The following is a 23,728-nucleotide window of genomic DNA, read 5'->3' as shown; positions in this document are numbered from 1 at the left end:
CCAGGCCTGAGAAAAGCTGCCTGATAAAGGTATGCGGCCTTCTGATGGCCGGGGGGGGGGGGGGGGGGGGGGGGGGTGAGGGAGACTCCTGATCGGGCACCTGTGTCTGACAGAGGCCTGTCCCCGATGCCCCAACCACCCCCAACACGCTCCGCCACCACCCCCCCCACCCAATTGACCCCCCATTGCCTCATCAGAGCCCGATCACCCCCAGTGAGGCCCCAAAAACTTAACTCTTTTCTGGGGCCATCCTTCCTCTTCATCTTGAAGCTGGTTTGCAGTTCCAGCAGTGGCCACCGCTCCGAGTGGCACTGCTGGGACTAAGAGCTGCCAGTCCGCTGATTGGCCAATAGCTCTATTAGGCAGGACTTCCCGCCTCAATGAGGTGGCAGTCCCGCCTAAGACCAATTAAGGGCCTGGGGACCGTAAAATCTGGTCTGCATCGCCAGACCCAGCGGAGGTGGGATTGCCACCGACTTTTCGGTCAGTGGACAGATCCCATCTGCCAAGTGTAAAATTCCTCCAGCTATTGGAGGAGACACTCGAGTTGATTGTGAGGACGCAGAGTTGACAATGGGAGCTGAAGACAATGGCATTGGTTTTCTAATATTTAGCTGGAGGAAATAGTGGCTCATCAAAGCTTGGAGGGAGGACAATCAGTCTGACAGCACAGAGCTAACACAGGGATCAAGAGAGGTGGTGGAGAGGCAGGGCTGGATGTCAGCAGTATACATATGGAAGATAATTCAATTTCTGCAAATGGTGTCAAAGGACAACATCTAATAGAGGAGAGGGCCAAGGATAGATCCCTGGAGAAGACAATACATGCCAAGAAAAAAGACCTTGGGCAGAAATGCTCTGGCTATGACTTTTGTACAAGTGTGGAACCAAGCAAGGACAATCCTGTTGTGCTATACAACAGAGGAGAGGCGTTAGATGAGGATAGTAAGGTCAGTTGTGTCAAAAATTGCAAAGAAATTTAGAGATAACGAGCCACGATCACAGCCACAGAAAATCTGACTTTGGTTACGGTCTTTTTAATACTGTAGGTGGGGTGGAAATATGACTGCAGGGATTCAAACAGAGGGTTGAAGGAGAAATGGGCATGGATCAGGAAACATCACTCAAGGACAATGGAGAGGAAAGAAAGGTTGGGAATAAGGCAATTGCTTGAAAGGACAGAGGAGTCAAGGGTGCGTTTTTTTGAGGGAAAGCCATTTACAATGTCAGCTTGCATTGGAGCCAGCAGGAAAGTTGAATGGTCAGCAGTCTAGTAGGAACAGGATCAAAGGAACACGCGAAGGGCTTCATGAATGAGATGAGCTTGGAGAGGGGAAGATGAGCGTTCACAGCTACTGGGGCAGGAATTGGCTTGGTGGGTAAAGTGTTGGGAGCAGCAGAGGCAGCTTAAAAAATGGTCTCTACTTTGGTGACAAAATCACGAGTTTCTCACACTTTTGGTTAGAAATGAGGATGGGGGGGGGGGAAAAGAGAGATTTGATGAGGCAGTTGGTGGCATTGTGGCAGATCACAAGTCAAATAAAGGTGAGCCTTGTTGAATTTTCCTGATCTCTAGGCAGGGTTAACCTGTTCTTTTTTTTAAAAGCTCTTCAACATCTTACATTTCCATAGCAATAGTGATGTCCAGAATGACTCAGAACACATTTACTAATACTGCTACAGTTTGGAATATCCATTTACTGTTATTAGAAGTGTTTCTCAAGCACCTGATGTACTGCTCAGCAAAATTTTGAACCTTCAGCTCTCTGCTCAATGTACCAGTTTCAACAATTTCAAGTAAATTTAGCACTTTCTCCACATCATGGAGAATGGGGGAGATGGAGGTCATGGAGGGTCATTGTCTCTCACATTCCCGTGGTTAATTTCAAAGTATCGGGGCAGAAATCCTGTAATAAGCCACTTGCCAAGGGAAGGGTGCATCATGGAAAACAAAGAAAGGTGAGGGAGAAAAAGGTAGAATCACTCAACAAAACTTTTACGGAAAAGAAATTTTTTAGCAGCAGCATTATCCCCACATAGTTTTGTATGTTTCTCCACTCACCAATTCTAGCAAATGGGATAAACAGCAGCAACTGGTAGCGTCTTTAACGCAGTAAAACATCTAATGGTACTTGACAGAAACAAAGGCAGTGAGCAGTAGTAGATTACAGTAGATGACTGATAGCACGGTCAAAGAAGTAGATTTTGAATTGGACTTTTTATACTTATGTCTGTTTTTCTGCTCAAGTTAAGAAAAATATATTCCCTAATTCCAACAGAATTAAACTCCAAGGAAAAATTACTGGAAGTAAACTAGAGTTGCTCAGCACTAAATAGTGGCAACAATAGATTTCCCCAATTACTCTTTGGAACTTGCCTGTTTTCAAGAACAAATTTTTTTAAAAAGACAACAAAAGTCTGTTTGCTGCAGGGACCACACATTTCTCCACAAGTTCCTCATTTCATTCAGAAATGCGAACAGTGTGCTAAGTGGAGTTAGATACTGCTCACGAGGGAGGGAAGGAAGGAAGTGAACAAGTCTTATGTAAATACTGTTACTGTTCCTCGGAGGTAATATCAGAGCAAGACTGACAAATTGCTGGATCAAGTTACCTGCCAACCTTCTTCACAATAGAATAGCTATGGAGCCAGTGTTTGATAAGTGGAAAAATAAACATATTTGTTGATGATTTATTGATTTCTACTCCAAGATGAACACATCTACACAAATATTCCCACTGTACAAATATATCATATTGTACTTCATTTAGTGATGCAAAAATCTATGCAAACTCCTTTTCTTAAATTCTTACCTGTGTAGCCTGCTGTCCAACCCCACGACGACACCATAGCCAGCAGCCATTTGAACATTATTCCTTCCACTTGCCAGAACAGTTTACTATTAAGTAATTTCAATGGCTGAAGGGCTATGAGATACAAAATATAGGATGGAATCGCAACCAGGTTGTTGATGACCATAAAAACAAAACGGATTGTCCCTTTCAACAATATCCAGCTGCTGCGCTGTATTTGTTTTCTGTTCATTGCCATGCCTCTACCTCCTCTGCCTGGTCCTGTAGAAACAATGAAAGGTTTTTGTACAAAATGCAAAAAAAAATATCAACACACAATTACAAATTATTTGTTCTGCAGTAAAGACATAAAAAGGGGTAGTTTATCGTGGTCACTAAATTGGTATTGAAGTCATAAATGAACATGTAATAACCTTATGGAGCATAGTGCAAAAATACTGGTGCCAGCAGCCAAAGGAACCCCTGTGAAGAGTACTGGTATCCCTCATATATAAAAACTTGCCACAAAACTATAAAAAAAAAGTGAAAGTGGTCAAAAAAAACAATTGCTCAAACCTGCAATGCTGAACATTATGAAGTAAAATTCAGAAGTTGCATAGCTTGAAATGAAGCCAGAGAAATATCTAAGGAGAACAGTCAGGGTCACTGCGTACGATTAAACCAAGTCCAAAATGCAACCAAAAAATGTACTGTACTAAACTGGATCAAACATAATTTGGATACCTTTATCACAAAAGCCCATCTGAATATGTGTACAATATTTAACCAAGCTTAGGCCGTGGTTATATTCCATTACTGGAGAAAAATTAGCAGCTAGTAATACTGGAGTTATACCAGTGATTGCGAATGGCACACCAGCTGCCAGAAGAACGCTCTGTGAATAGTGCAAAGACATTCATGTTTTGAGTACAAACATGAGCGTTTGTTTATTTTTTGAAAACATTTTTTTTTTAAATTACAAAATACCTCTGAATTAGACCAAACACTTTTTGGGAGCACAACACAAGCAGCATAGATAAACGTCTGATTTGCATTTGATTTACTATTAAGTGTAATCGTGTTAGTCCAGAGGGCAAAGTATTTGAGAACTGCAAGAATAAAATCCAATTTTCTTTTTGGAAGCTTTATTTGCAAATTAATCCTGAATTGTTCTATCGTACAAATTCCTCTCTCATTGAAACTTTCTTTACCAAATTAAATATGAAACATGGGATATTAATCTCCTTCATTCACCATACATTTCATTCTCATAAAAATGGTAATACCATCTCCTAAAGCCCTATGCCAAAGAACTGGAGGGAAAATAGGATTTAGACAATGGTACATTCAATTAATAAATGAACCATTGACAGATTTTGCTTTCAAATTAACAGATTCACATTGCAATAACGAGCACTATGAAGGTCCATTAAAAAGAAAATTAACCTCAACATATAATTAACAGAAAAAGAGCCAAATGTTAACTTTTGAAAACAGGCTCTTACAGCGTATTGGAGTAGTGCACACTCCAGTTGCGTTCCGACTTTGTAATTCAATTTCCTTAAGTTTAACAAAAAAGAAAAAATGTCTTTGAATTACATCAGACAAAAGATAGTCCCAGATTGTACAATTTATGTGCAATAAATGTACAATTTCAAGCTAAATGTAGATTATTCAAATTCGGGAATCCTGAGCAATGAATCTTGCCGATTTCACGCGTAAAGGTGCACTTTGTCCCTCTTTAACATCTCATACTTGTAGTTCATTTACTTTGGTCACGACTGCCAAAAAGCAGGCTACTCTATCTTTTGGATAATGTCTGAAAGATTTGCTCATGATTTCCACGCCCACGTGTTGGAAAATGGGATCCAACAGAATTGAAACTAGAATATCTGAACCCTTTCGAACAGAAATATTAAACACAACCTTACCTGTGTTGTTTGTGACCCAGTATCTATAAATGGAAAGACCACCGAGATGCAGAGAACAGCGAGAGGACGCTGGACGGTTACTATAGTGGGAGCTGAGAGGTCATAGACTGATCGTCTGGGCAATTACTCAAAGATATGACGGGGATGAGCATCAGCTGCCTGAAACTACTGGGCCAAGAAGAAGCTGGTTTCCTTACTGATCTCCTGAGAAGAATGAAAAGACATGAAAAGAATACAAATAAACCAATCAGTAATTATTTAATTCACAATACCCGCAGCTGACAAGTGCTAGCTAGCCCTCTCTTACTCAGTGCCATGCCCATTTTGAAAAGAGACTTAAAACCTGTACTAAATACACTTTCAAGCCAATCAACTACAACATTAAACGTTCTCTCCTTCCTCCTTAGCACCCCCCCCCCCGCCCCTTTATTAAAAATTTACAAATAATCTCCTGCTGGTAATCCCATGGCTCCTTCAATGTAAAGATATAAACGGCTTAGTTCATTTTCAATGCAAATGGAAAGCAGGATCCTCTTTTGAAAAATGACCCGGCTGCTTTACTCTGTCTAGAGGTTTCTGCCTCCCTCCCTCAAGCAAACCCCGACAACGAAGAGAAGTAGCAGCCCAGCTGAACAATTGACACACATACCGTCTGGTCTCACATGGCTCTGGGCACTGCAGCAGGCTGAGCGCGCGGGGCTGGACGCTACACATTCACCGCGCCGCGTTCCAGAACCCCGCAGCCCAGCAAATTCCACTCTCAGAACCTTCTCCCTGTGTCTCCGCTACAATCTCCGGCCTTCACGTAAGCAGCCAAACCCGCACACACCCCCTCCCCCACGCACGACGTCAGGACCACGCTCCGGAACAAAGGACGAGAAGGCGGGAGGAAAGAGAGGAACCAACTTGTGTTTGTGTTTATAAAATACATGTAACGCTCCAGAGCGACTGCCGTGTGCAGCAGCGCTCCCTGTCTAGGCTCATGGTAAAATACAACTTTGGGTCGGCCGGTAGGAAGAACAATTTGGCCAAAAGCAAAATTATGCAGTTGCTGGAAATCTAAAATGAAAACAAAACGTGCTGGAAATATTCAGCAGGTCCGGCAGCATCTGTGGAGAAGAAAACAATGTTAACGTTTCAGGTCAGTGACTTTAAATCGGAGCTGGAAGACTTAGAAACATAAATTTACAGCACAGAAGGAGGCCATTTGGCCCGTCGTGCCTGTGCCAGCCAGAAAAGGGCTATCCAGCCTCATCCCACTTTCCAGCTCTTGGTCTGTAGTCCTGTGGGTTACAGCACTGCAAGTATTTTCAAAATGCAATACTTTCATCTCCTTAGGCAGTCCCTCAGGATCAGGGATGACTTGTTTCCACTGGATCAATGGGTCCTGAGATGGCTGATAAACCCAATGCGTGCCCTGCAGACTGTGCCATGTGAGGAGCAGGTGGTGCTTGAAGGGTCTAATAGATGAGTTTAGAGGTTTGTGCACTCCCTTCGACAGATCAACTTCAGCTCCACATGTTCCCGCAAAGTCCCTCGAGGTGGACGATCCCTTTCCTGAATTAGCTTTCTCCATTGAGGATGGTCACAAGCGTCAACGGGGATGTTTGAGCTCTTCAGGGATGCTTTGAGGGCCTCTCTAAAATGTTTCCACTGAACTCCTGGGAGTTGCCTGCCGTGAGTAAGTTCTGAGTAGAACAGCTGCTTTGGGAGTCTGGTGTCAGGCATGTGAACGACCTGTCCCGCCCAGCGGAGCTGGTTTTAGGTGATTAACACACCGATGCTGGCTTGGAAGAGGATGCTGCTGTTGGACCACCTTTCCTGCCACCAAATTTGGAGATTCTTGTGGAGGCAGCACTAGTTGTATTTCTCCAGTGCTTTGAACATACCAATTAGGAGCAGGAGTAGGCCACTCGGCCCTTCGGGACTGCTCCGCCGTTCAGTAAGTTCATGGCTGGACTGATTACTCCACATTTCCACCTACCCCCGATAACCTTCCACCCCCTTGCTTATCAAGAATCTATCTACCTCTGCCTTAAAAATATTCAAAGACTCTGATTCCACTGCCTTTTGAGAATTCCAAAGACTCACGACCCTCAGAGAAATAAATTCTCCTCATCTGTCTTAAATGGGCGACCCTTATTTTTAAACAGTGACACCTAGTTCTAGACTCTCCCACAAGGGGGAACATCCTTTCCACATCCACCCTGTCAAGACCCTTCAGGATCCTATATGTTTCAATCAAGTCGCCTCCTACTTTTCTAAATTCCAGTGGATACAAGCCTAGCCTGTCCAATCGTTCCTCATTAGACAGCCCACCCATTCCAGGTATTAGTCTAGAAAACCTTCTCTGTACTACCTCCAATGCATTTACATCCTTCCTTAAATGAGGAGACCAGTACTGTACACAGAACTCCAGATGTGGTCTCACCAATGCCCTGTATAGCTGAAGCATAACCTCCTTACTTTTGTATTCAGTTCCCCTCGCAATAAACGATAACGTTCAATTATCTTTCCTAATTACGTGCCATACCTGCTTGCTAACATTTTGCGATTCATGCAGTAGGACACCCAGATCCCTCTGTATCTCAGAGCTCTGCAATCTCTCACCATTTAGATAATATGCTTTTTTATTCTTCCTGCCAAAGTGGACAAATTTCCCACTTTCCCACATTATACTCCATTTGCCAGGTCTTTGCCCACTCACCTACTCTATCTATATCCCTTTCTAGCCCCTTATGTCCTCTTCACGAGTTACTTTCCTACTTTGGTATCTTTGTGTCATCAGCAAATTTAGCAACCGTATCTTCGGTCCCTTCATCTAAGTCATTTATATAAATTGTAAAAAGTTGAGGCCCTAGCACAGATCCCTGTGGCACACCACTCATTACATCTTGCCAACCAGAAAATTACCTATTTATACCTGGTCTGATGAAGGGTCACTGAACTGAAACGTTAACTCTGCTTCACTCTCCACAGACGCTGCCAGATCTGCTGAGTATTTTCAGCATTTCTTGTTTATGTTTCTATTTATGCCTACTCTCTGTTTCCTGTTAGCTAGTCAATCTTCTATCCATGCCTACACCATGAGCTTTAATTTTCTGCAATAACCTTTGATGTGGTACCTTATCAAATGCCTTCTGGAAATCTAAGTACAATACATCCACCGGTTGCCCTTTATCCAAAGTACATGTAACTCCCTCAAAGAACACCAATAAATTGGTTAAACATGATTTCCCTTTCACAAAACCATGTTGACTCTGCCTGATTACCTTGAATTTTTCTAAATGCCCTGCTATAACGTCTTTAATAATAGCTTCTAACATTTTCCCTAAGACAGATGCTAAACTAACTGGCCTGTAGTTTCCTGCTTCTGTCTCCCTCCCTTTTTGAATAATGGAGTTACATTCGCTATTTTCCAATCTAATGGAACCTTTCCCGAATCTAGGGAATTTTGGAAAATTAAAACTAATGCATCAACTATCTCACTAGCCACTTTTTTTAACACCCTAGGATGAAGTCCATCAGGACCCAGGGACTTGTCAGCCTGCAGCTCCAACAATTTGTTCAGTACCACTTCCCTGGTGATTGTAATTTTCTTGAGTTCCTTCCTCCCTCCCTTCCATTTCCTGACACAGCTAATCCTGGGATGTTACTTGTATTCTCAATAGTGAAGACCGATGCAAAATATCTGTTCAATTCATCTGCCATCTCCTTATTATCCATTATTAATTCCCCAGTCTCACTTTCTATAGGACCAATGCTTACTTTGTTAATTCTTTTTTTAAATATCGATAGAAACTCTTGTTATCTGTCTTTATATTTCTAGCTAGCTTTCTCTCATACTCTAATTTTACCTTCCTAATCAATCTATTAGTCATTCTCTGTTGTTTTTATATTCCGTCCAATCTTCTGACCTGCTTCCCATCTTTGCGCAATTATAGGCTTTTTCTTTAAGTTTGATACTATTTTTGACTGTTTTAGTTAACCACGGATGGTGGGGCCCACCCTTGAAATTTTTCTTTCTCGTTGAAATGTATCTATTCTATGTATTCTGAAATATCCCCTTAAATGTCTGCCACTGCATCTCTATTGACCTATCCCTTAACCTGCTTGGCCAATTCACTTTTGCTAGCTCTGCTTTCATGCCCTCATAATTGCCCTTATTTAAGTTTAAAATACTAGTCTTGGACCCACTCTTCTCTCCCTCAAACTGATTGTAAAATCTAATCATATTATGATCGTTGCTACCTAGGGGTGCCTTAACTATGAGGTCATTAATTAATCCTATCTCGTTGCACAATACCAGGTCTAGTATATCCTGCTCTCTGGTTGGCTCCAGAACTTATTTTTGCAAGAAATTATCCCGAAAACATTCTATGTACTCCTCATCTAGGCTACCTCTGCCTATCTGATTTTTCCAGTCTGTATGTAGGTTAAAATCCCCCATAATTAATTGCTGTATCTTTCTGACAAGCTGCCATTATTTCTTTCTTTATACTCCGTCCCACAGTGTGGTTAATGTTAGGTGGCCTGTACACTGCTCCCACAAGTGACTTCTTGCCTTTATGATTTCTCATCTCTACCCAAACTGCTTCTACATCCTGGTCTCCTGAACTTAGGTCATCCCTCTCTATTGCACTAATACCATCATTAATTAGCTGAGCTAGACCGCCACATTTTCCTAGCTACCTGTCCTTCCGAAATGCCATGTACCTACCCTTCAATATTCAGGATCCAATCTATGTCGTCCTGCAGCCATGTCTCTGTAATGGCTATCAGATGGTACTTATTTATTTCTATTTGCGCTCTCAGTTCATCTGTTTTGTTTCAAATGCTACATGCATTCAGATACAGAGCCTTTAGTTTTGTCCTTTTATTATTTTTGTAACCTCTAGCCTTATCTGTTGATTTACTTTTAGATTTGTACGCTCTGTCCCTTCCTGTCACAGTCTGTTTATCATTTCCCATATTAATACCTTTGTCTCTTATCTTTTCTCTACTCCTTGATTAACCATATCTTCCCAAATTTGATCCCTTGTATGCTGTAGGTGTGCAAGTCTCTGAAGCATATAAGAGCTCAGGGATCACTGCTGCCTGGTAAACCATGATCTTAGACTCGGGTTTGAGATCCTGATCCTCAAATAATTTTTTCCTCAGTTGGCCGAAGGCTGAGTTGGCACAGTGGAGGTGATGATGAACTTTGTCGTTTATGTCTGCCTTCGACATGAGGAGGCTCCCAAGATATGGAAAATGGTCCACATTTTCCAGAATCTCGCCATTGATCTTGATTGACAGGGGGTGGTTTGCTGTGGAAATACAATACTCCCTGATAGTCTATACGTAACTGGTAGTAACCTTCTGATATTTTATCTGTTCTTTCTTTTGGGCCTCCTTATCTCGAGAGACAATGGATACGCGCCTGGAGGTGGTCAGTGGTTTGTGAAGCAGCGCCTGGAGTGGCTATAAAGGCCAATTCTGGAGTGACAGGCTCTTCCACAGGTGCTGCAGAGAAATTTGTTTGTTGGGGCTGTTGCACAGTTGGCTCTCCCCTTGCGCCTCTGTCTTTTTTCCTGCCAACTACTAAGTCTCTTCGACTCGCCACAATTTAGCCCTGTCTTTATGGCTGCCCGCCAGCTCTGGCGAATGCTGGCAACTGACTCCCACGACTTGTGATCAATGTCACACGATTTCATGTCGCGTTTGCAGACGTCTTTATAACGGAGACATGGACGGCCGGTGGGTCTGATACCAGTGGCGAGCTCGCTGTACAATGTGTCTTTGGGGATCCTGCCATCTTCCATGCGGCTCACATGGCCAAGCCATCTCAAGCGCCGCTGACTCAGTAGTGTGTATAAGCTGGGGATGTTGGCCGCTTCAAGGACTTCTGTGTTGGAGATATAGTCCTGCCACCTGATGCCAAGTATTCTCCGAAGGCAGCGAAGATGGAATGAATTGAGACGTCGCTCTTGGCTGGCATACGTTGTCCAGGCCTCGCTGCCGTAGAGCAAGGTACTGAGGACACAGGCCTGATACACTCGGACTTTTGTGTTCCGTGTCAGTGCGCCATTTTCCCACACTCTCTTGGCCAGTCTGAACATAGCAGTGGAAGCCTTACCCATGCGCTTGTTGATTTCTGCATCTAGAGACAGGTTACTGGTGATAGTTGAGCCTAGGTAGGTGAACTCTTGAACCACTTCCAGAGCGTGGTCGCCAATATTGATGGATGGAGCATTTCTGACATCCTGCCCCATGATGTTCGTTTTCTTGAGGCTGATGGTTAGGCCAAATTCATTGCAGGCAGACGCAAACCTGTCGATGAGACTCTGCAGGCATTCTTCAGTGTGAGATGTTAAAGCAGCATCGTCAGCAAAGAGGAGTTCTCTGATGAGGACTTTCCGTACTTTGGACTTCGCTCTTAGACGGGCAAGGTTGAACAACCTGCCCCCTGATCTTGTGTGGAGGAAAATTCCTTCTTCAGAGGATTTGAACGCATGTGAAAGCAGCAGGGAGAAGAAAATCCCAAAAAGTGTGGGTGCGAGAACACAGCCCTGTTTCACACCACTCAGGATAGGAAAGGGCTCTGATGAGGAGCCACCATGTTGAATTGTGCCTTTCATATTGTCATGGAATGAGGTGATGATACTTAGTAGCTTTGGTGGACATCCGATCTTTTCTAGTAGTCTGAAGAGACCACGTCTGCTGACGAGGTCAAAGGCTTTGGTGAGATCAATGAAAGCAATGTAGAGGGGCATCTGTTGTTCACGGCATTTCTCCTGTATCTGACGAAGGGAGAACAGCATGTCAATAGTCGATCTCTCTGCACGAAAGCCACACTGTGCCTCAGGGTAGACGCGCTCGGCCAGATTCTGGAGCCTGTTCAGAGCGACTCGAGCAAAGACTTTCCCCACTATGCTGAGCAGGGAGATTCCACGGTAGTTGTTGCAGTCACCGCGGTCACCTTTGTTTTTATAGAGGGTGATGATGTTGGCATCGCGCATGTCCTGGGGTACTGCTCCCTCGTCCCAGCACAGGCATAGCAGTTCATGTAGTGCTGAGAGTATAGCAGGCTTGGCACTCTTGATTATTTCAGGGGTAATGCTGTCCTTCCCAGGGGCTTTTCCGCTGGCTAGGGAATCAATGGCATCACTGAGTTCCGATTTGGTTGGCTGTATGTCCAGCTCATCCATGACTGGTAGAGGCTGGGCTGCATTGAGGGCAGTCTCAGTGACAGCATTCTCCCTGGAGTACAGTTCTAGGTAGTGCTCAACCCAGCGGTCCATCTGTTTGCGTTGGTCAGTGATTATGTCCCCCGATTTAGATTTGAGGGGGGTGATCTTCTTGATGGTTGGCCCAAGAGCTCTCTTCATGCCATCATACATTCCTCTGATGTTTCCGGTGTCTGAGGCCAGCTGAATATGACTGCATAGGTGTTGCCAGTAGTCGTTTGCGCAACGCCTAGCTGTTCTTTGTGCAGTACTTCTGGCTGCTTTAAGTGCTGCGGATGTTAAATCGCTGGGGGCTTTCTTGTAGTTCAAAAGTGCAATGCGCTTAGCGGCTATGACAGGTTCCAGCTCTTCATTATGAGATTGAAACCAGTCTGCATTTCTCTTCGCACTTTTGCCGTAGGTGGTCAAAGCTGACTCATAGATGGCGTCTCTGATGTGGGCCCACTTGGTCTCAGCATCCCCTGTGGGAGTGTTTTGAAGGGCTGTTACAAGTGAATTTAGAAATTTTTGTAACAGCTGTGGGTGAGAAATTCTGCTCGTGTTGATGCGCGGGTGGCCCTTCTGCTTGGAATGATGCAACTTCTTTGGTCTGAGTCTAACCTTGCTGCACACCAGGGAGTGGTCGGTGTCGCAGTCCGCACTGTGGAAGCTGCGTGTGATTTGAACACTGTTTAAGGCGGCTCGCCTTGTGACAATGAGGTCTAGCTGGTGCCAACGACGTGATCTTGGGTGCCTCCATGAAACCTGGTGACAGGGTTTAGTGTGAAAGAACGAGTTGGTGATGCAGAGGTTATGATAGGTACACAACTCAAGCAGTCTCTGCCCGTTCTCATTCATCCTTCCAACGCCATAGCGCCCAAGGCAGGAGGGCCATGAGTCATGGTCGGCCCCAACCCTGGCATTAAAGTCCCCCAGCAGGAATAGGTGTTCGGTGTTGGGGATGCTGCTAATGATGTTATGGAGTTGTTCATAGAACTGGTCTTTAGCTTCAGGTGCGGAACAGAGTGTTGGAGCATAGATGCTGAGTAGGTGTACTGGACCAGAGGTGGTGAGCAGTCGGATGGACAGTATGCGTTCCGAGCCATTTGAGGGAGGCTCTATCATGCTGAGCAAGGAGTTTCTGATGGCGAAGCCCACTCCATGCTGTCTTGGTTCTTCAGGATCCCTGCCCTGCCAGAAGAAGGTGTAGTCTTGCTCTGCTAACTAGTAACTACTGTAACTAGTAGTAATCCTATAACCTGTTGATATTTATTCTGAAACTACAGCCAGAATCCCCCTATACTGCACAGGATGAAGTTAGCCTTCTCAGTCAATGCCACTTTTTTGTCAGCTGTGACTCATCTCTGAGTCAGAAGATTTTGGATTCAAGTCTCACTCCAGAGACTTGAGCACAAAGACTGACACTCCAGTTCTATAGTGAGGGAGAGCTGCCTTTCAGAGGTGCCATCTTTTAGACGAAATGCTAAACCAAGGCCCTGTTTGCCTTCTCAGGTGGACATAAAAGATCCCACGGCACTATTTCAAAGAAAAGCAGGGGAGTTTTCCTTGCTGTACATGTTAATATTTATCCCTTAACGGAGCTCACTGAAACAGATTATTTAATCATTTTCATTTTGCTGTTTGTGAGACCTTGTTGTTTGTAAATTGGCTGCTGTGTTTCATATATTACAACAGTGATTACACTTTAAAAGTACTTCATTGACTGTAAAGCACTTCGGGCCAACCTGAGGTTGTGCAAAACACTTCATAAATACAAGGTATTTTATTTCTCCCTCCAACATTTCTAAACCATTCCCTGAGCTCAGACTCAAAAGAGGAGGCCATTCAGCTTCCAATGCTGCGCATTCTCCTGTAATCCCATTACCTACAGATCCTTTTCAAGATCTTCATTTCAAATATTTATCCTATTCCCCTTTAAACAATGTTCTAAGCTTCACCTCAATAATCACTTGTGGTGACACTTCACACTTTTAATAGCCTTCAGTTCAAGAAATTTCCTTCTCCCTTCCTCCTTGATTCTTTCTGTCTCAATCCTCTGTATCTGGATCCTTGATCCCCATTCGCCCTCCGGTGGAAACAATCTCTCACTGTTTACCCAGTGCCCCTTTACTGACTGCTCCTTTCTCAGTGCTGCATTGCTGCTGCTCCTAGCCCTGCAGCAAATGCTGGTCCCATGTCTACCCTATTCTCCAGTCTCCCTTTCCTCCCCCTATCTCTACTTGACACCCACACCAAGTGCACCTACTCACCCAATTGTTTCTGGCACACCAGCCAGCCTTGGCTCTCGGGGGCAGTGGGACTGGTGTAACATCACTGAGATGAAGACTTTTTTGCGGCAGCTGCCAGTGAATGAAGCTGGGGGTGGGGTGGTGTTGCTGCTCTGCTGGGAAAGGTAAAGCACATCATTCTCCTGGGCTGCTAGCAGCAGCATCTGGAAGGGTTGGCAAATCTAGCATCACTGGACCTCAAAAAAATTAGCATGAAACCAACAAAAAGGCATAGTAAAGCTAATTGCTGAGCTACAATTCCTTACACAATTCACAGACATTACTTTTATGGGCCTTATTGACAGTTCCAGAAATTGTGCTAAGGATATGCTCAAAGCATATGTTTGCCAAAGTTTCTTCTCCTGGAGTTTAGATACAGCCAGGTTTGGAAAATGTTCAGCATCAGCTGAGCCAGATGGGACACTAAGGTACTGCAACAGATTTGGGTAATAAAAAACAGATTTTCAATTCTATTTTTTTTCAAAGAAAAATCCTTTAAGGTAGACAGTACTATGGGCAAGAAAAGGAGGTCTTTTCAAGGCTTCACAATTTGATTTCAACACATATTTCACCACCAATCAAATTTTACTTAAGATACAGGCAAGAAGTAATCATATATGGATAGTTATTTCTACCTATTAAATAATTACAATTCAAAAACTGAAAAAACCCAGAAACTTCTTGGGGAAATCGGTAAAGAATGATTTTAACTGTCTTTTTATATGGCTTACACCCCAACAGTTGTAACGCTGCCTTCAGCAAAGGAGCAGGGAACAGAGGACACCAGAAATTTCATTTGTTCTTTTATTTTGGCTTTCAGCCAGGTAGAAATTATTTTAATCCCTAGGTTCTATCCTTTTTAGGGGTTTTACAGGAGCATTATAAGACAAAATATGACACCGAGCCACATAAGGAGATATTAGGTCAGATGTCCAAAAGCTTGCTCAAAGAGGTAGGTTTTAAGGTTTGTTTTAAAGGAGGAAAGTGAGGTAGAGAAGCAAAGAGTGTATTCCAGAGTTTAGGACAACTGAAGGTGCGGCCACCAATGGTGGAGCGATTAAAATCAGGGATGCACAAGAGGCCTGAATTAGAGGATATCTCAGAGGGTGTGGAGCTGGAGGGGATTACAGTGATAGGGAGGGGCGTGGCCATGGAGGGCTTTGAAAACAAGAATAAGAATTTTAAAATTAAAACATTGCTTGACGGGGAGCCAATGTAGATTAGCAAACAAAAACAAGAAATGCTGCAATCACTCAGCAGGTCTGGCAGCATCTGTGGAAAGAGAAGCAGAGTTAACGTTTCGGGTCAGTGACCCTTCTTCGGAACTGACAAATATTAGAAAAGTCACAGATTATAAGCAAGTGAGGTGGGGGTGGGGAAAGAGATAACAAAGGAAAAGGTGCAGATTGGACCAGGCCACATAGCTGACCAAAAGGTCACGTAGATAAGCAAACACCTGGGGGAATGGGACCTGGTGCGAGTTAAGACACGGGCAGCAGGGTTTTGGATGACCTCAAGTTTACAGAGTGTAGTATCACAGAATTACAGAATAATACAGTGCAGAAGAGGCCATTCGGCCCATCGAGTCTGCACCAATGCATTAAAATACCTGACCTGTCTACCTAATCCCATTTGCCAGCACTTGGCCCATAGCCTTGAATGTTATGACATTCCAAGTGCTCATCCAGGTACTTTTTAAAGGATGTGAGGCAACCTGCCTCTACCACCCTCCCAGGCAGGGCATTCCAGACCGTCACCACCCTCTGGGTAAAAAAGTTCTTCCTCAAATCCCCCTGAAACCTCCCACCCCTCACCTTAAACTTTTGTCCCCTCGTAACTGACCCTTCAACTAAGGGGAACAGCTGCTCCCTATCCACCCTGTCCATGCCCCTCATAATCTTGTACACCTCAATCAGGTCACCCCTCAGTCTTCTCTGCTCCAGTGAAAACAACCCAAGCCTATCCAACCTCTCTTCAGAGCTTAAATGTTCCATCCCAGGCAACATCCTGGTGAATCACCTCTGCACCCCCTCCAATGCAATCACATCCTTCCTATAATGTGGCGACCAGAATTGCACACCGTACTCCAGCTGTTACCTTACCAAAGTTCTGTACAACTCCAACATGACCTCCCTGCTTTTGTAATCTATGCCTCGATTGATAAAGGCAAGTGTCCCATATGCCTTTTTCACCATCCTATTAACCTGCCCTTCTGCCTTCAGAGATCTATGGACAAACACGCCAAGGTCCCTTTGTTCCTCAGAACTTCCCAGTGTCAGGCCATTCATTGAATACTTCCATGTCACATTACTCCTTCCAAAGTGTATCACCTCACACTTTTCAGCGTTAAATTCCATCTGCCACTTTTCTGCCCATTTGACCATCCCGTCTATATCTTCCTGTAACCGAAGACACTCCACCTCACTGTTAACCACTCGGCCAATCTTTGTGTCATCCGTGAACTTACTGATCCTACCCCCCACATAGTCATCTATGTCGTTTGTATAAATGACAAACAATAGGTCACCCAGCACAGATCCCTGTGGTACGCCACTGGACACTGGCTTCCGGTCACTAAAACAGGTGTCTGTCATCACTCTCTGTCTCCTACAGCTAAGCCAATTTTGAATCCACCTTATCAAGTTACCCTGTATCCCATGTGCATTTGCTTTCTTGATAAGTCTCCCATGTGGGACCTTGTCAAAGGCTTTGCTGAAATCCATGTAAACTACATCAACTGCACTACCCTCATCTACACACCTGGTCACATGCTCAAAAAATTCAATCAAATTTGACCTCCCTCTGACAAAGCCATGCTGATTATTCCTAATCAAATTTTGCCTCTCCAAGTGGTGATAGATTCTCTTCTTCAGAATTTTCTCCAATAGTTTCCCTACCACTGACGTGAAACTTACTGGTCTGTAGTTCCCTGGCTTATCTCTACAACCTTTCTTAAATAGTGGGACCACATTAACTGTTCTCCAGTCCTCTGGCACCTCCCCCGTGGCCAGAGAGGAATTAAAAATTAGGGTCAGAGCCCCTGCAATCTCCACCCTCGCCTCCCACAGCATCCTGGGACACAAATCGTCCGGACCTGGAGATTTGTCCACTTTTAAGCTTTCCAAAACCACTAATACCTTGTCACTCCCTGTGACAATTTGCTCAAGAACCTCACAGTCTCTCTCTCTAAGTTCCATATCTACATCCTCTTTCTCTTGGGTGAAGACAGATGTGAAGTATTCGTTCAACACCCTACCAATGTCCTCTGGCTCCACCCACAAATTTCCCCCTTGGTCCCTAATGGGTCCTACTCTTTCCCTGGTTATCCTCTTCCCATTAATAAACTTATAGAATATCTTGGGATTTTCCCTACTTTTACCAGCCAGAGCTTTCTCATGTCCCCTCTTTGCTCTCCTAATTGCTTTCTTAAGCTCCATCCTACACTTTCTGTACTCCACTAATGCTTCCATTGATTTGCTCTCCTTGTATTTGCTAAAAGCCTCTATGTTTCTTCTCATCGTACCCTGAATGTTTCTGGCCATCCATGGTTCGCTGGGCTTGTTGCTCCTACCTATTACCCTAGAGGGAACATGTTGGGCCCGTACCCTCCCCATTTCCTTTTTGAATGCCCCCCACTGCTCTTCTGTGGATTTCCCGGCAAGTAACTCTTTCCAGTCTACCTTGGCCAGATCCTGCCTTATTTTACTAAAATTCGCTCTCCCCCAATCCAAAACCTTTTTTTGCAACTTGTCTATTTCTTTCTCCATAACAAGATTAAATTGTACCATGTTGTGGTCACTATCACCAAAATGCTCCCCCACCAACACATCAACCACCTGTCCGGCTTCATTCCCCAGAATTAGGTCCAGCACTGCACCCTCCCTTGTTGGATCCTCTACATATTGAGCTAAAAAGTTCTCCTGTATATATTTTAAGAACTCCACTCCATCTTTAACACGATGACTATCCCAATTAATGTTGGGAAAGTTGAAATCACCTAATGTAATTACCCTATTATTTTTACACACCTCTGCAAATTGCGCACATATTTGCTCCTCAATTTCCCGCTGACTATCTGGGGGTCTATAATAAACACCTAGCAATGTGGCTGTCCCTTTTGTATTCCTAAACTCTACCCATAAAGCTTCATTTGATGACCCCTCCAAGATGTCATCTCTCCTTACTGCAGTAACTGACTCCTCAACTAATATTGCAATGCCTCCTCCTCTTTTACCCCCTCCTCTGTCTCACCTGAAGATTCTATATCCCAGAATATTGAGCTGCCAATCCTGCCCCTCCCTCAACCATGTCTCCGTGATGGCTACTATATCACAATTCCACGTGTCAATCCTTGCCCTTAACTCATCCGTTTTACCTGCCATACTCCTGGCATTAAAGTAAACGACTTCCATCCTGGTCTTACTCCCTTGAAACTTACTTCTACTGTATTCCCTCTGACTTGTTCGCTTTCCTGTGTTTAGCTGTGTCCCTATTCTGCTAGGAGTCTGCATCCCCTCCTCCTGCCAAATTAGTTTACACTCCTCCCAACAGCACTAGCAAACCCGCCAGCAAGAATGTTAGTCCCCCTCTGGTTCAGATGTGGACCTTCCCGCTTGTACAGGTCCCACTTTACCCAGAAACGGTCCCAGTGGTCCAGGAATCTAAAACCCTCCCTCCTGCACCAACTCTTAAGCCAGGCATTCATCTGTGCTATTCTCCTATTTCAGTACTCGCTAGCACGTGGCACTGGAAGTAATCCAGAAATTACAACCCAAGAGGCCCTGCTTTTTAGTCTACTGCCTAACTCCCTGAATTCTTGATGCAAGACCTCATCCCTCTTTCTACCTATGTCATTGGTACCAACATGTACCATGACCTCTGCCTTATCACCCTCCCCCTTTCAGGACGCCCTGCAGCCATTCAGTGACATCCCGGACCCTGGCACCAGGGAGGCAACACACCATCCTGGAGTCACGTTGGCGGCCACAGTAGCGCCTATCTGTTCCCCTGACTATAGAATCCCCTATTACTATTGCTCTTCCTCTCTTTCCCCATTCCTGTGCAGACAGGCTGCTTGCAGTGCCAGAAACTTGGCTCTGTCCGCACTCCCTTGAGGAACCAGCCTCATCAGCCTCCAAAATGGAATGCCGATTTGCAAGCGGGACCCCAGGGGACTCCTGAACTACCTGCCTGATTCTCTTGCACTGTCTGGTGGTCATCCATTCCTTTCCTTCCTCAAGTCCCTTCAGCTGCGGTGTGACCACCTCTCTATATGTGCTATCCACAATGCTCTCAGACTCGCGGATGCTTCACGGTGTTTCCAGCTGCCGTTCCAGCTCTGAAACCTGAGCTTCCAGGAGCTGCAGCTGGACACACTTCCTGCACACATGCTGGTCCCGGGGACTGGAAATGTTCCCGGATTCCCACATGCAGCAAGAGGAGCAAATCACGGCTTCAAGCTCTCCTGCCATGACTAAACGCTTTAAATTTAAAACTTTAAAAGATTATAATTTAAAAAAACAACTAAGTCTTGCTAAAACAATGACTTACAATTCAATCCACTTTGAAAAATACCCACCAGGACTTACTCACCAGTCAGCTGTGCTCTTTGGAGAGTCTCCGCTCCCCTCACTCTGAGGACAGGTAGGAAATGAAAGGAACTCCTCGCTCCCTCCTCACCGAACTTCCTCAGTCACCAAACTTCCACTTTAACACTCTAATGCAACACAAGTCAGCACTCCAGTATGTGGCAGACCAACCAGGATTGCATTGAAATAGTCAAGTCTAGTGGTAACGGAGGCATGAATAAGGGTTTCAGCAGCAGATGAACTGAGACGGGGCTAAGACGGGTGATGTTACGGAGGTGGAAATAGGCGATTTTAATGATGGCACGAATATGAAGTCAGAAACTCATTTCAGGGTCAAACGTGACACCAAGGTTGCCAGGGAGAGGGATGGAGTCGGTGGCTAGGGAACAGAGTTTAGATGAGGGACTGAAAACAAAGTCTTCCCAATATTTAATTGGAGGATATTTCTGCTCATCCAGCACTGGATGTCAGATAAACAGTCTGATATTTTGTAACAGTGGAGGAGTTGAGAGTGGTTGTGCTGAGGCAGACTGGGTGTTACCAACGTACAAGTGAAAACTCATGCTGCGCTTTCGGATAATGTCGCCAAGGGGCAGCTTGTAGATGAGAAATAGGAGAGGGTCAAGGATAGATCCTTCGGGGACACCAGAGGTAACAGTGCAGGTGCAGGAAGAGAAGTCATTGCAAGTGATTCTCTGGTTACGATTAGAGAGATAACACTGAAAACAGGTGAGAGCAGACCCAGCCAGCTGGACAACAGTGGAGAGGCGTTGGAGGAAGATGGTGTGGTCACCTATGTCAAAGGCTGCAGACAGGTTGAGAAGAACGAGGAGGGAAATTTATCTTTGTTGCAGTCACATAGGATGTCATTTGTGACTTTCAGTACTGTGTTTCGGTGTTTCGTTACTGTGGCAGGGGCGGATACCTGATTGGAGGGATTCAGACATGGAGTTCCAGGAAAGATGGGAATGGATTTGGGAGACGACAACATTTTCAAGGACTTTGGAGAGGAAAGGGAGCTTGGAGATAGGATGGTAGTTTGCCAGGATAGTGGGATCAAGGTTGATTTTTTTGAGGAGAGGAGTGATAACAGGGATAGTAGTTAAGCTTTCTAAATAGCTATTTCAGAACAGCCTTGAGTATGTTACTTAATATAGTTCATATCCTTCTGTTACATACTGATGTATTTTCACACATTTTAAATGAAATGACCTCAGCTAAGTACTATCTGTTAAAGAACTGCTTACTTATCTCGGGTTACCTCCCTGAAAGAGTTTGGTATTCAACCAGTCCTTAATCATGTTTGTATTATGGGTAGCTGTCTGTATTGGGCAAAGGTGCTTACTATTTTCTATTTCCATTGAATTCAATTACAAGGTGTTGTTCATAGCATATTAAATGCACCAGTTATTTCAGGCATATAGAAAATGGAAATTTTATCATAATACTCACAAGTTGCCACCAACCCTTCTAAATGATTTTGAATCGATTACCTATAAAACATAGATGAGCAACATGCATTAAATTACTCCGATAGTTGTTGCGGCAAATTGAGTCCACAGGAACTATAGGGAATATCACAATTATCCAGAGATGGAGACCCAGAGAAAATCCATGATTTTATGTTTTGTATATATTTAGCAGCAGTTTTAACATCCACTTCTTATAGTAAGCAAATCGCATTAACGCCAATGAGCCCGCTATAAGCAGTGAGAGCAACAATGTTATTGTAACAACAACTTGCATTTATATCGTGCCTTTAATGTTGCAAAATAGTCTAACTAAGCGGGCTGCTATGTCCTGTATGGTGTTGAGCTTCTTGAGTGTTGTTGGAGATTATTCCATCACACTCCTGAATTATGCCTTGTAGATGGTGGAAAAGACCACAGAATGTCCAGCCTCTGATCTGCCTTTGTAGCTACAGTATTTATGTGCATGGTCCAGTTAAGTTTCTGGTTAATAGTAACCCTCAAGGTACTGATGGTGGGGGTTTCATTGATGGTAATGCCGTTGAATGTAAATGGAAGGTGGTTGAGTTCTCTCTTGTTGGAGATGGTCATTGCCTGGCAGTTCTGTGGCATGAATGTTACTTTCCAATAATCAGTTCAAGCCTGAATGTTGTCTGGGTGTTGTTGCATGTGGGCACAGAGTGCTTCATTATCTGAGGAATTGCGAATAGTACTGAACACTGTGCAATCATCAGAGAAGATTTCCACGTGTGACCTTATGATGGAGGGAAAGTCACTGATGAAGCAGCTAAACCAAAGTGAATGATTTCACATTTCCCCACAGTATACTTCAACTGCAACCTTCTGTCCACACATTTAATCTGCCTATATACATTTCTTTGCATCCTCTTCACAGCTTACTTTCCCACCTAGCTTTGTATCATCAGCAAACCTAGATACATTACACTCGGTCCCCTCATCTAAGTCTTTGATATAGATTGTAAATAGACGAGGCCCAAGCACTGATCATTGTGGCACCACACTAATTATAAGCTGCCAAGCCAGAAATGACCCATTTATCCTACTCTGTTTTCTATCTGTGAACCAGCTACAATTCCATGATTCCTAATCTTGTGCACCAACCTCTTGGCTGTGCAACAACACTTTATCAAATGCCGTTTGAAGATCCAAATATACTACATCCACTGGTTACCCTTTATCTACCCTGCTAGTTACATCCCCAGAAAACAGATTTGCCAAACATGATTTCCCCTTCATAAAATCGTATTGACTCTGCCTAATCATATTTTTTTAAGTGCCCTGTTACCATGTCCCTACTAAGGATTCTAGCATTTTCCCTGCTACTGATGTTAGGCTGAGTGATCTATAGTTCCCTGCTTACTCCCTCTGTTGAACAGTGGGGTTACATTTGCTACCTTTCAATCCATGGGGACCGTTCTAGAATCTAGGGAATTCTGGCCAACAGGTCCAGGGGATTTGTCGGCTTTTAATCCCAATACTTTTTCCAGTATTTTCTCTTTACTAATTGTAATTCTTTATAGTTCCTCACTCTTATTAGACCCCAGATTCTTCATGATGTTTTGCATCTTCCACTGTGTAGACAAATACAAAATGTTTGTTGGATATCTCTGCCATTTCCTTATTCCCCATTATAATATTTCCTGTTTTTACCTCTAAGGGACCCATGTTTACTTTTGTTAATCTCTTCCATTTTACATATTTGTAGATGCTCTTACAATCTGTTTTTATCATTCTTGCTAGTGTCATGCATGGAAGGAGCCATGATGAAATGAACAATGAAATGAAAGAATTATGAAGTTTAAAAAAGCCAGCTGTTAAACAAAACCACAAGAACATGATACTTATCTAACAGTCCAAATGGAGTAGTGGTCATGTGATCCCTCTGGTACTGGAAATAAACAAACTTGTCTGATGAGATGGAACTCATTAACCTATCTGGAATAGCTCTGGGGAGAACCCCTTTGAAATTGAAAGGAGGACTATCACATATTAATGACTCTTACCAATGTGAATCGATTAACAAAGGATGCTGGAGACAGTCTGACTCACATCCAAAAGCAGAATAAATAGGTGTAAAGTAGCCACATCATAACAGAATGTTGCCCATCCAGACAACAATAGATAGCCATGGATTCCACATCCTGGTCCATTGTGTGTTCACACCAGGGAAGAAGGCCATGTCTCTCCTAACAGAAACTCTAATGTGATGGATTTTTACCTTGAAAGGTAGCCCTCTGGAGAAAGAGGGGGAGATCAAGCCAGCAACACAGAAAGTAGTTCAGTTAGAGGCTATGAAAAGAGGTCCAGCCACGCAAAAAGAAGGTCTGCTGCTAATTCTACACTTCTGCTTGCTGCAGCAGGGAACTGAAAGTGAACACCACCTTTAGTCTGAACCCTTAACCACCAGAAATCTACAACACCTCAACAGGTT

At 44.0% G+C, this 23,728-nt stretch overlaps 1 protein-coding gene and 1 long non-coding RNA gene across 4 annotated transcripts in view; one reads left to right on the top strand and one right to left on the bottom strand.

Annotated features, from left to right (window-relative positions):
• lpgat1 (lysophosphatidylglycerol acyltransferase 1) overlaps window positions 1–5,573 on the bottom strand; it is a 138,739-nt gene extending 133,166 nt beyond the window's left edge. The window contains exons 1-3 of one of the 3 annotated variants that reach the window (XR_010976213.1): window positions 5,373–5,573; window positions 4,724–4,927; window positions 2,814–3,074 (exon numbers count right to left, since the gene is read on the bottom strand). Coding sequence is in view for 2 of the 3 variants with exons in the window: in XM_068044986.1 (XP_067901087.1) it covers window positions 2,814–3,051 (238 nt within the window). In the remaining variant the exon portion in view is untranslated. The remainder of the gene's footprint in view (window positions 1–2,813; window positions 3,075–4,723; window positions 4,928–5,372) is intronic. The other 2 variants (XM_068044986.1, XM_068044985.1) reach the window with 2 other exon arrangements.
• A 97-nt stretch (window positions 5,574–5,670) lies between these two features.
• Window positions 5,671–23,728, top strand: part of LOC137376806 (uncharacterized) — a 40,219-nt gene continuing 22,161 nt past the window's right edge. Inside the window, exon 1 of the long non-coding RNA XR_010976305.1 lies at window positions 5,671–5,864. This is a non-coding gene — a long non-coding RNA (uncharacterized lncRNA). The remainder of the gene's footprint in view (window positions 5,865–23,728) is intronic.

Source organism: Heterodontus francisci, chromosome 13 (genome assembly GCF_036365525.1).
Source record: "Heterodontus francisci isolate sHetFra1 chromosome 13, sHetFra1.hap1, whole genome shotgun sequence".
NCBI lineage: Eukaryota > Metazoa > Chordata > Chondrichthyes > Heterodontiformes > Heterodontidae > Heterodontus > Heterodontus francisci.
The sequence above is the reverse complement of the archived record's forward strand: the minus strand, read 5'-3'. Positions and strand labels throughout refer to the sequence as shown.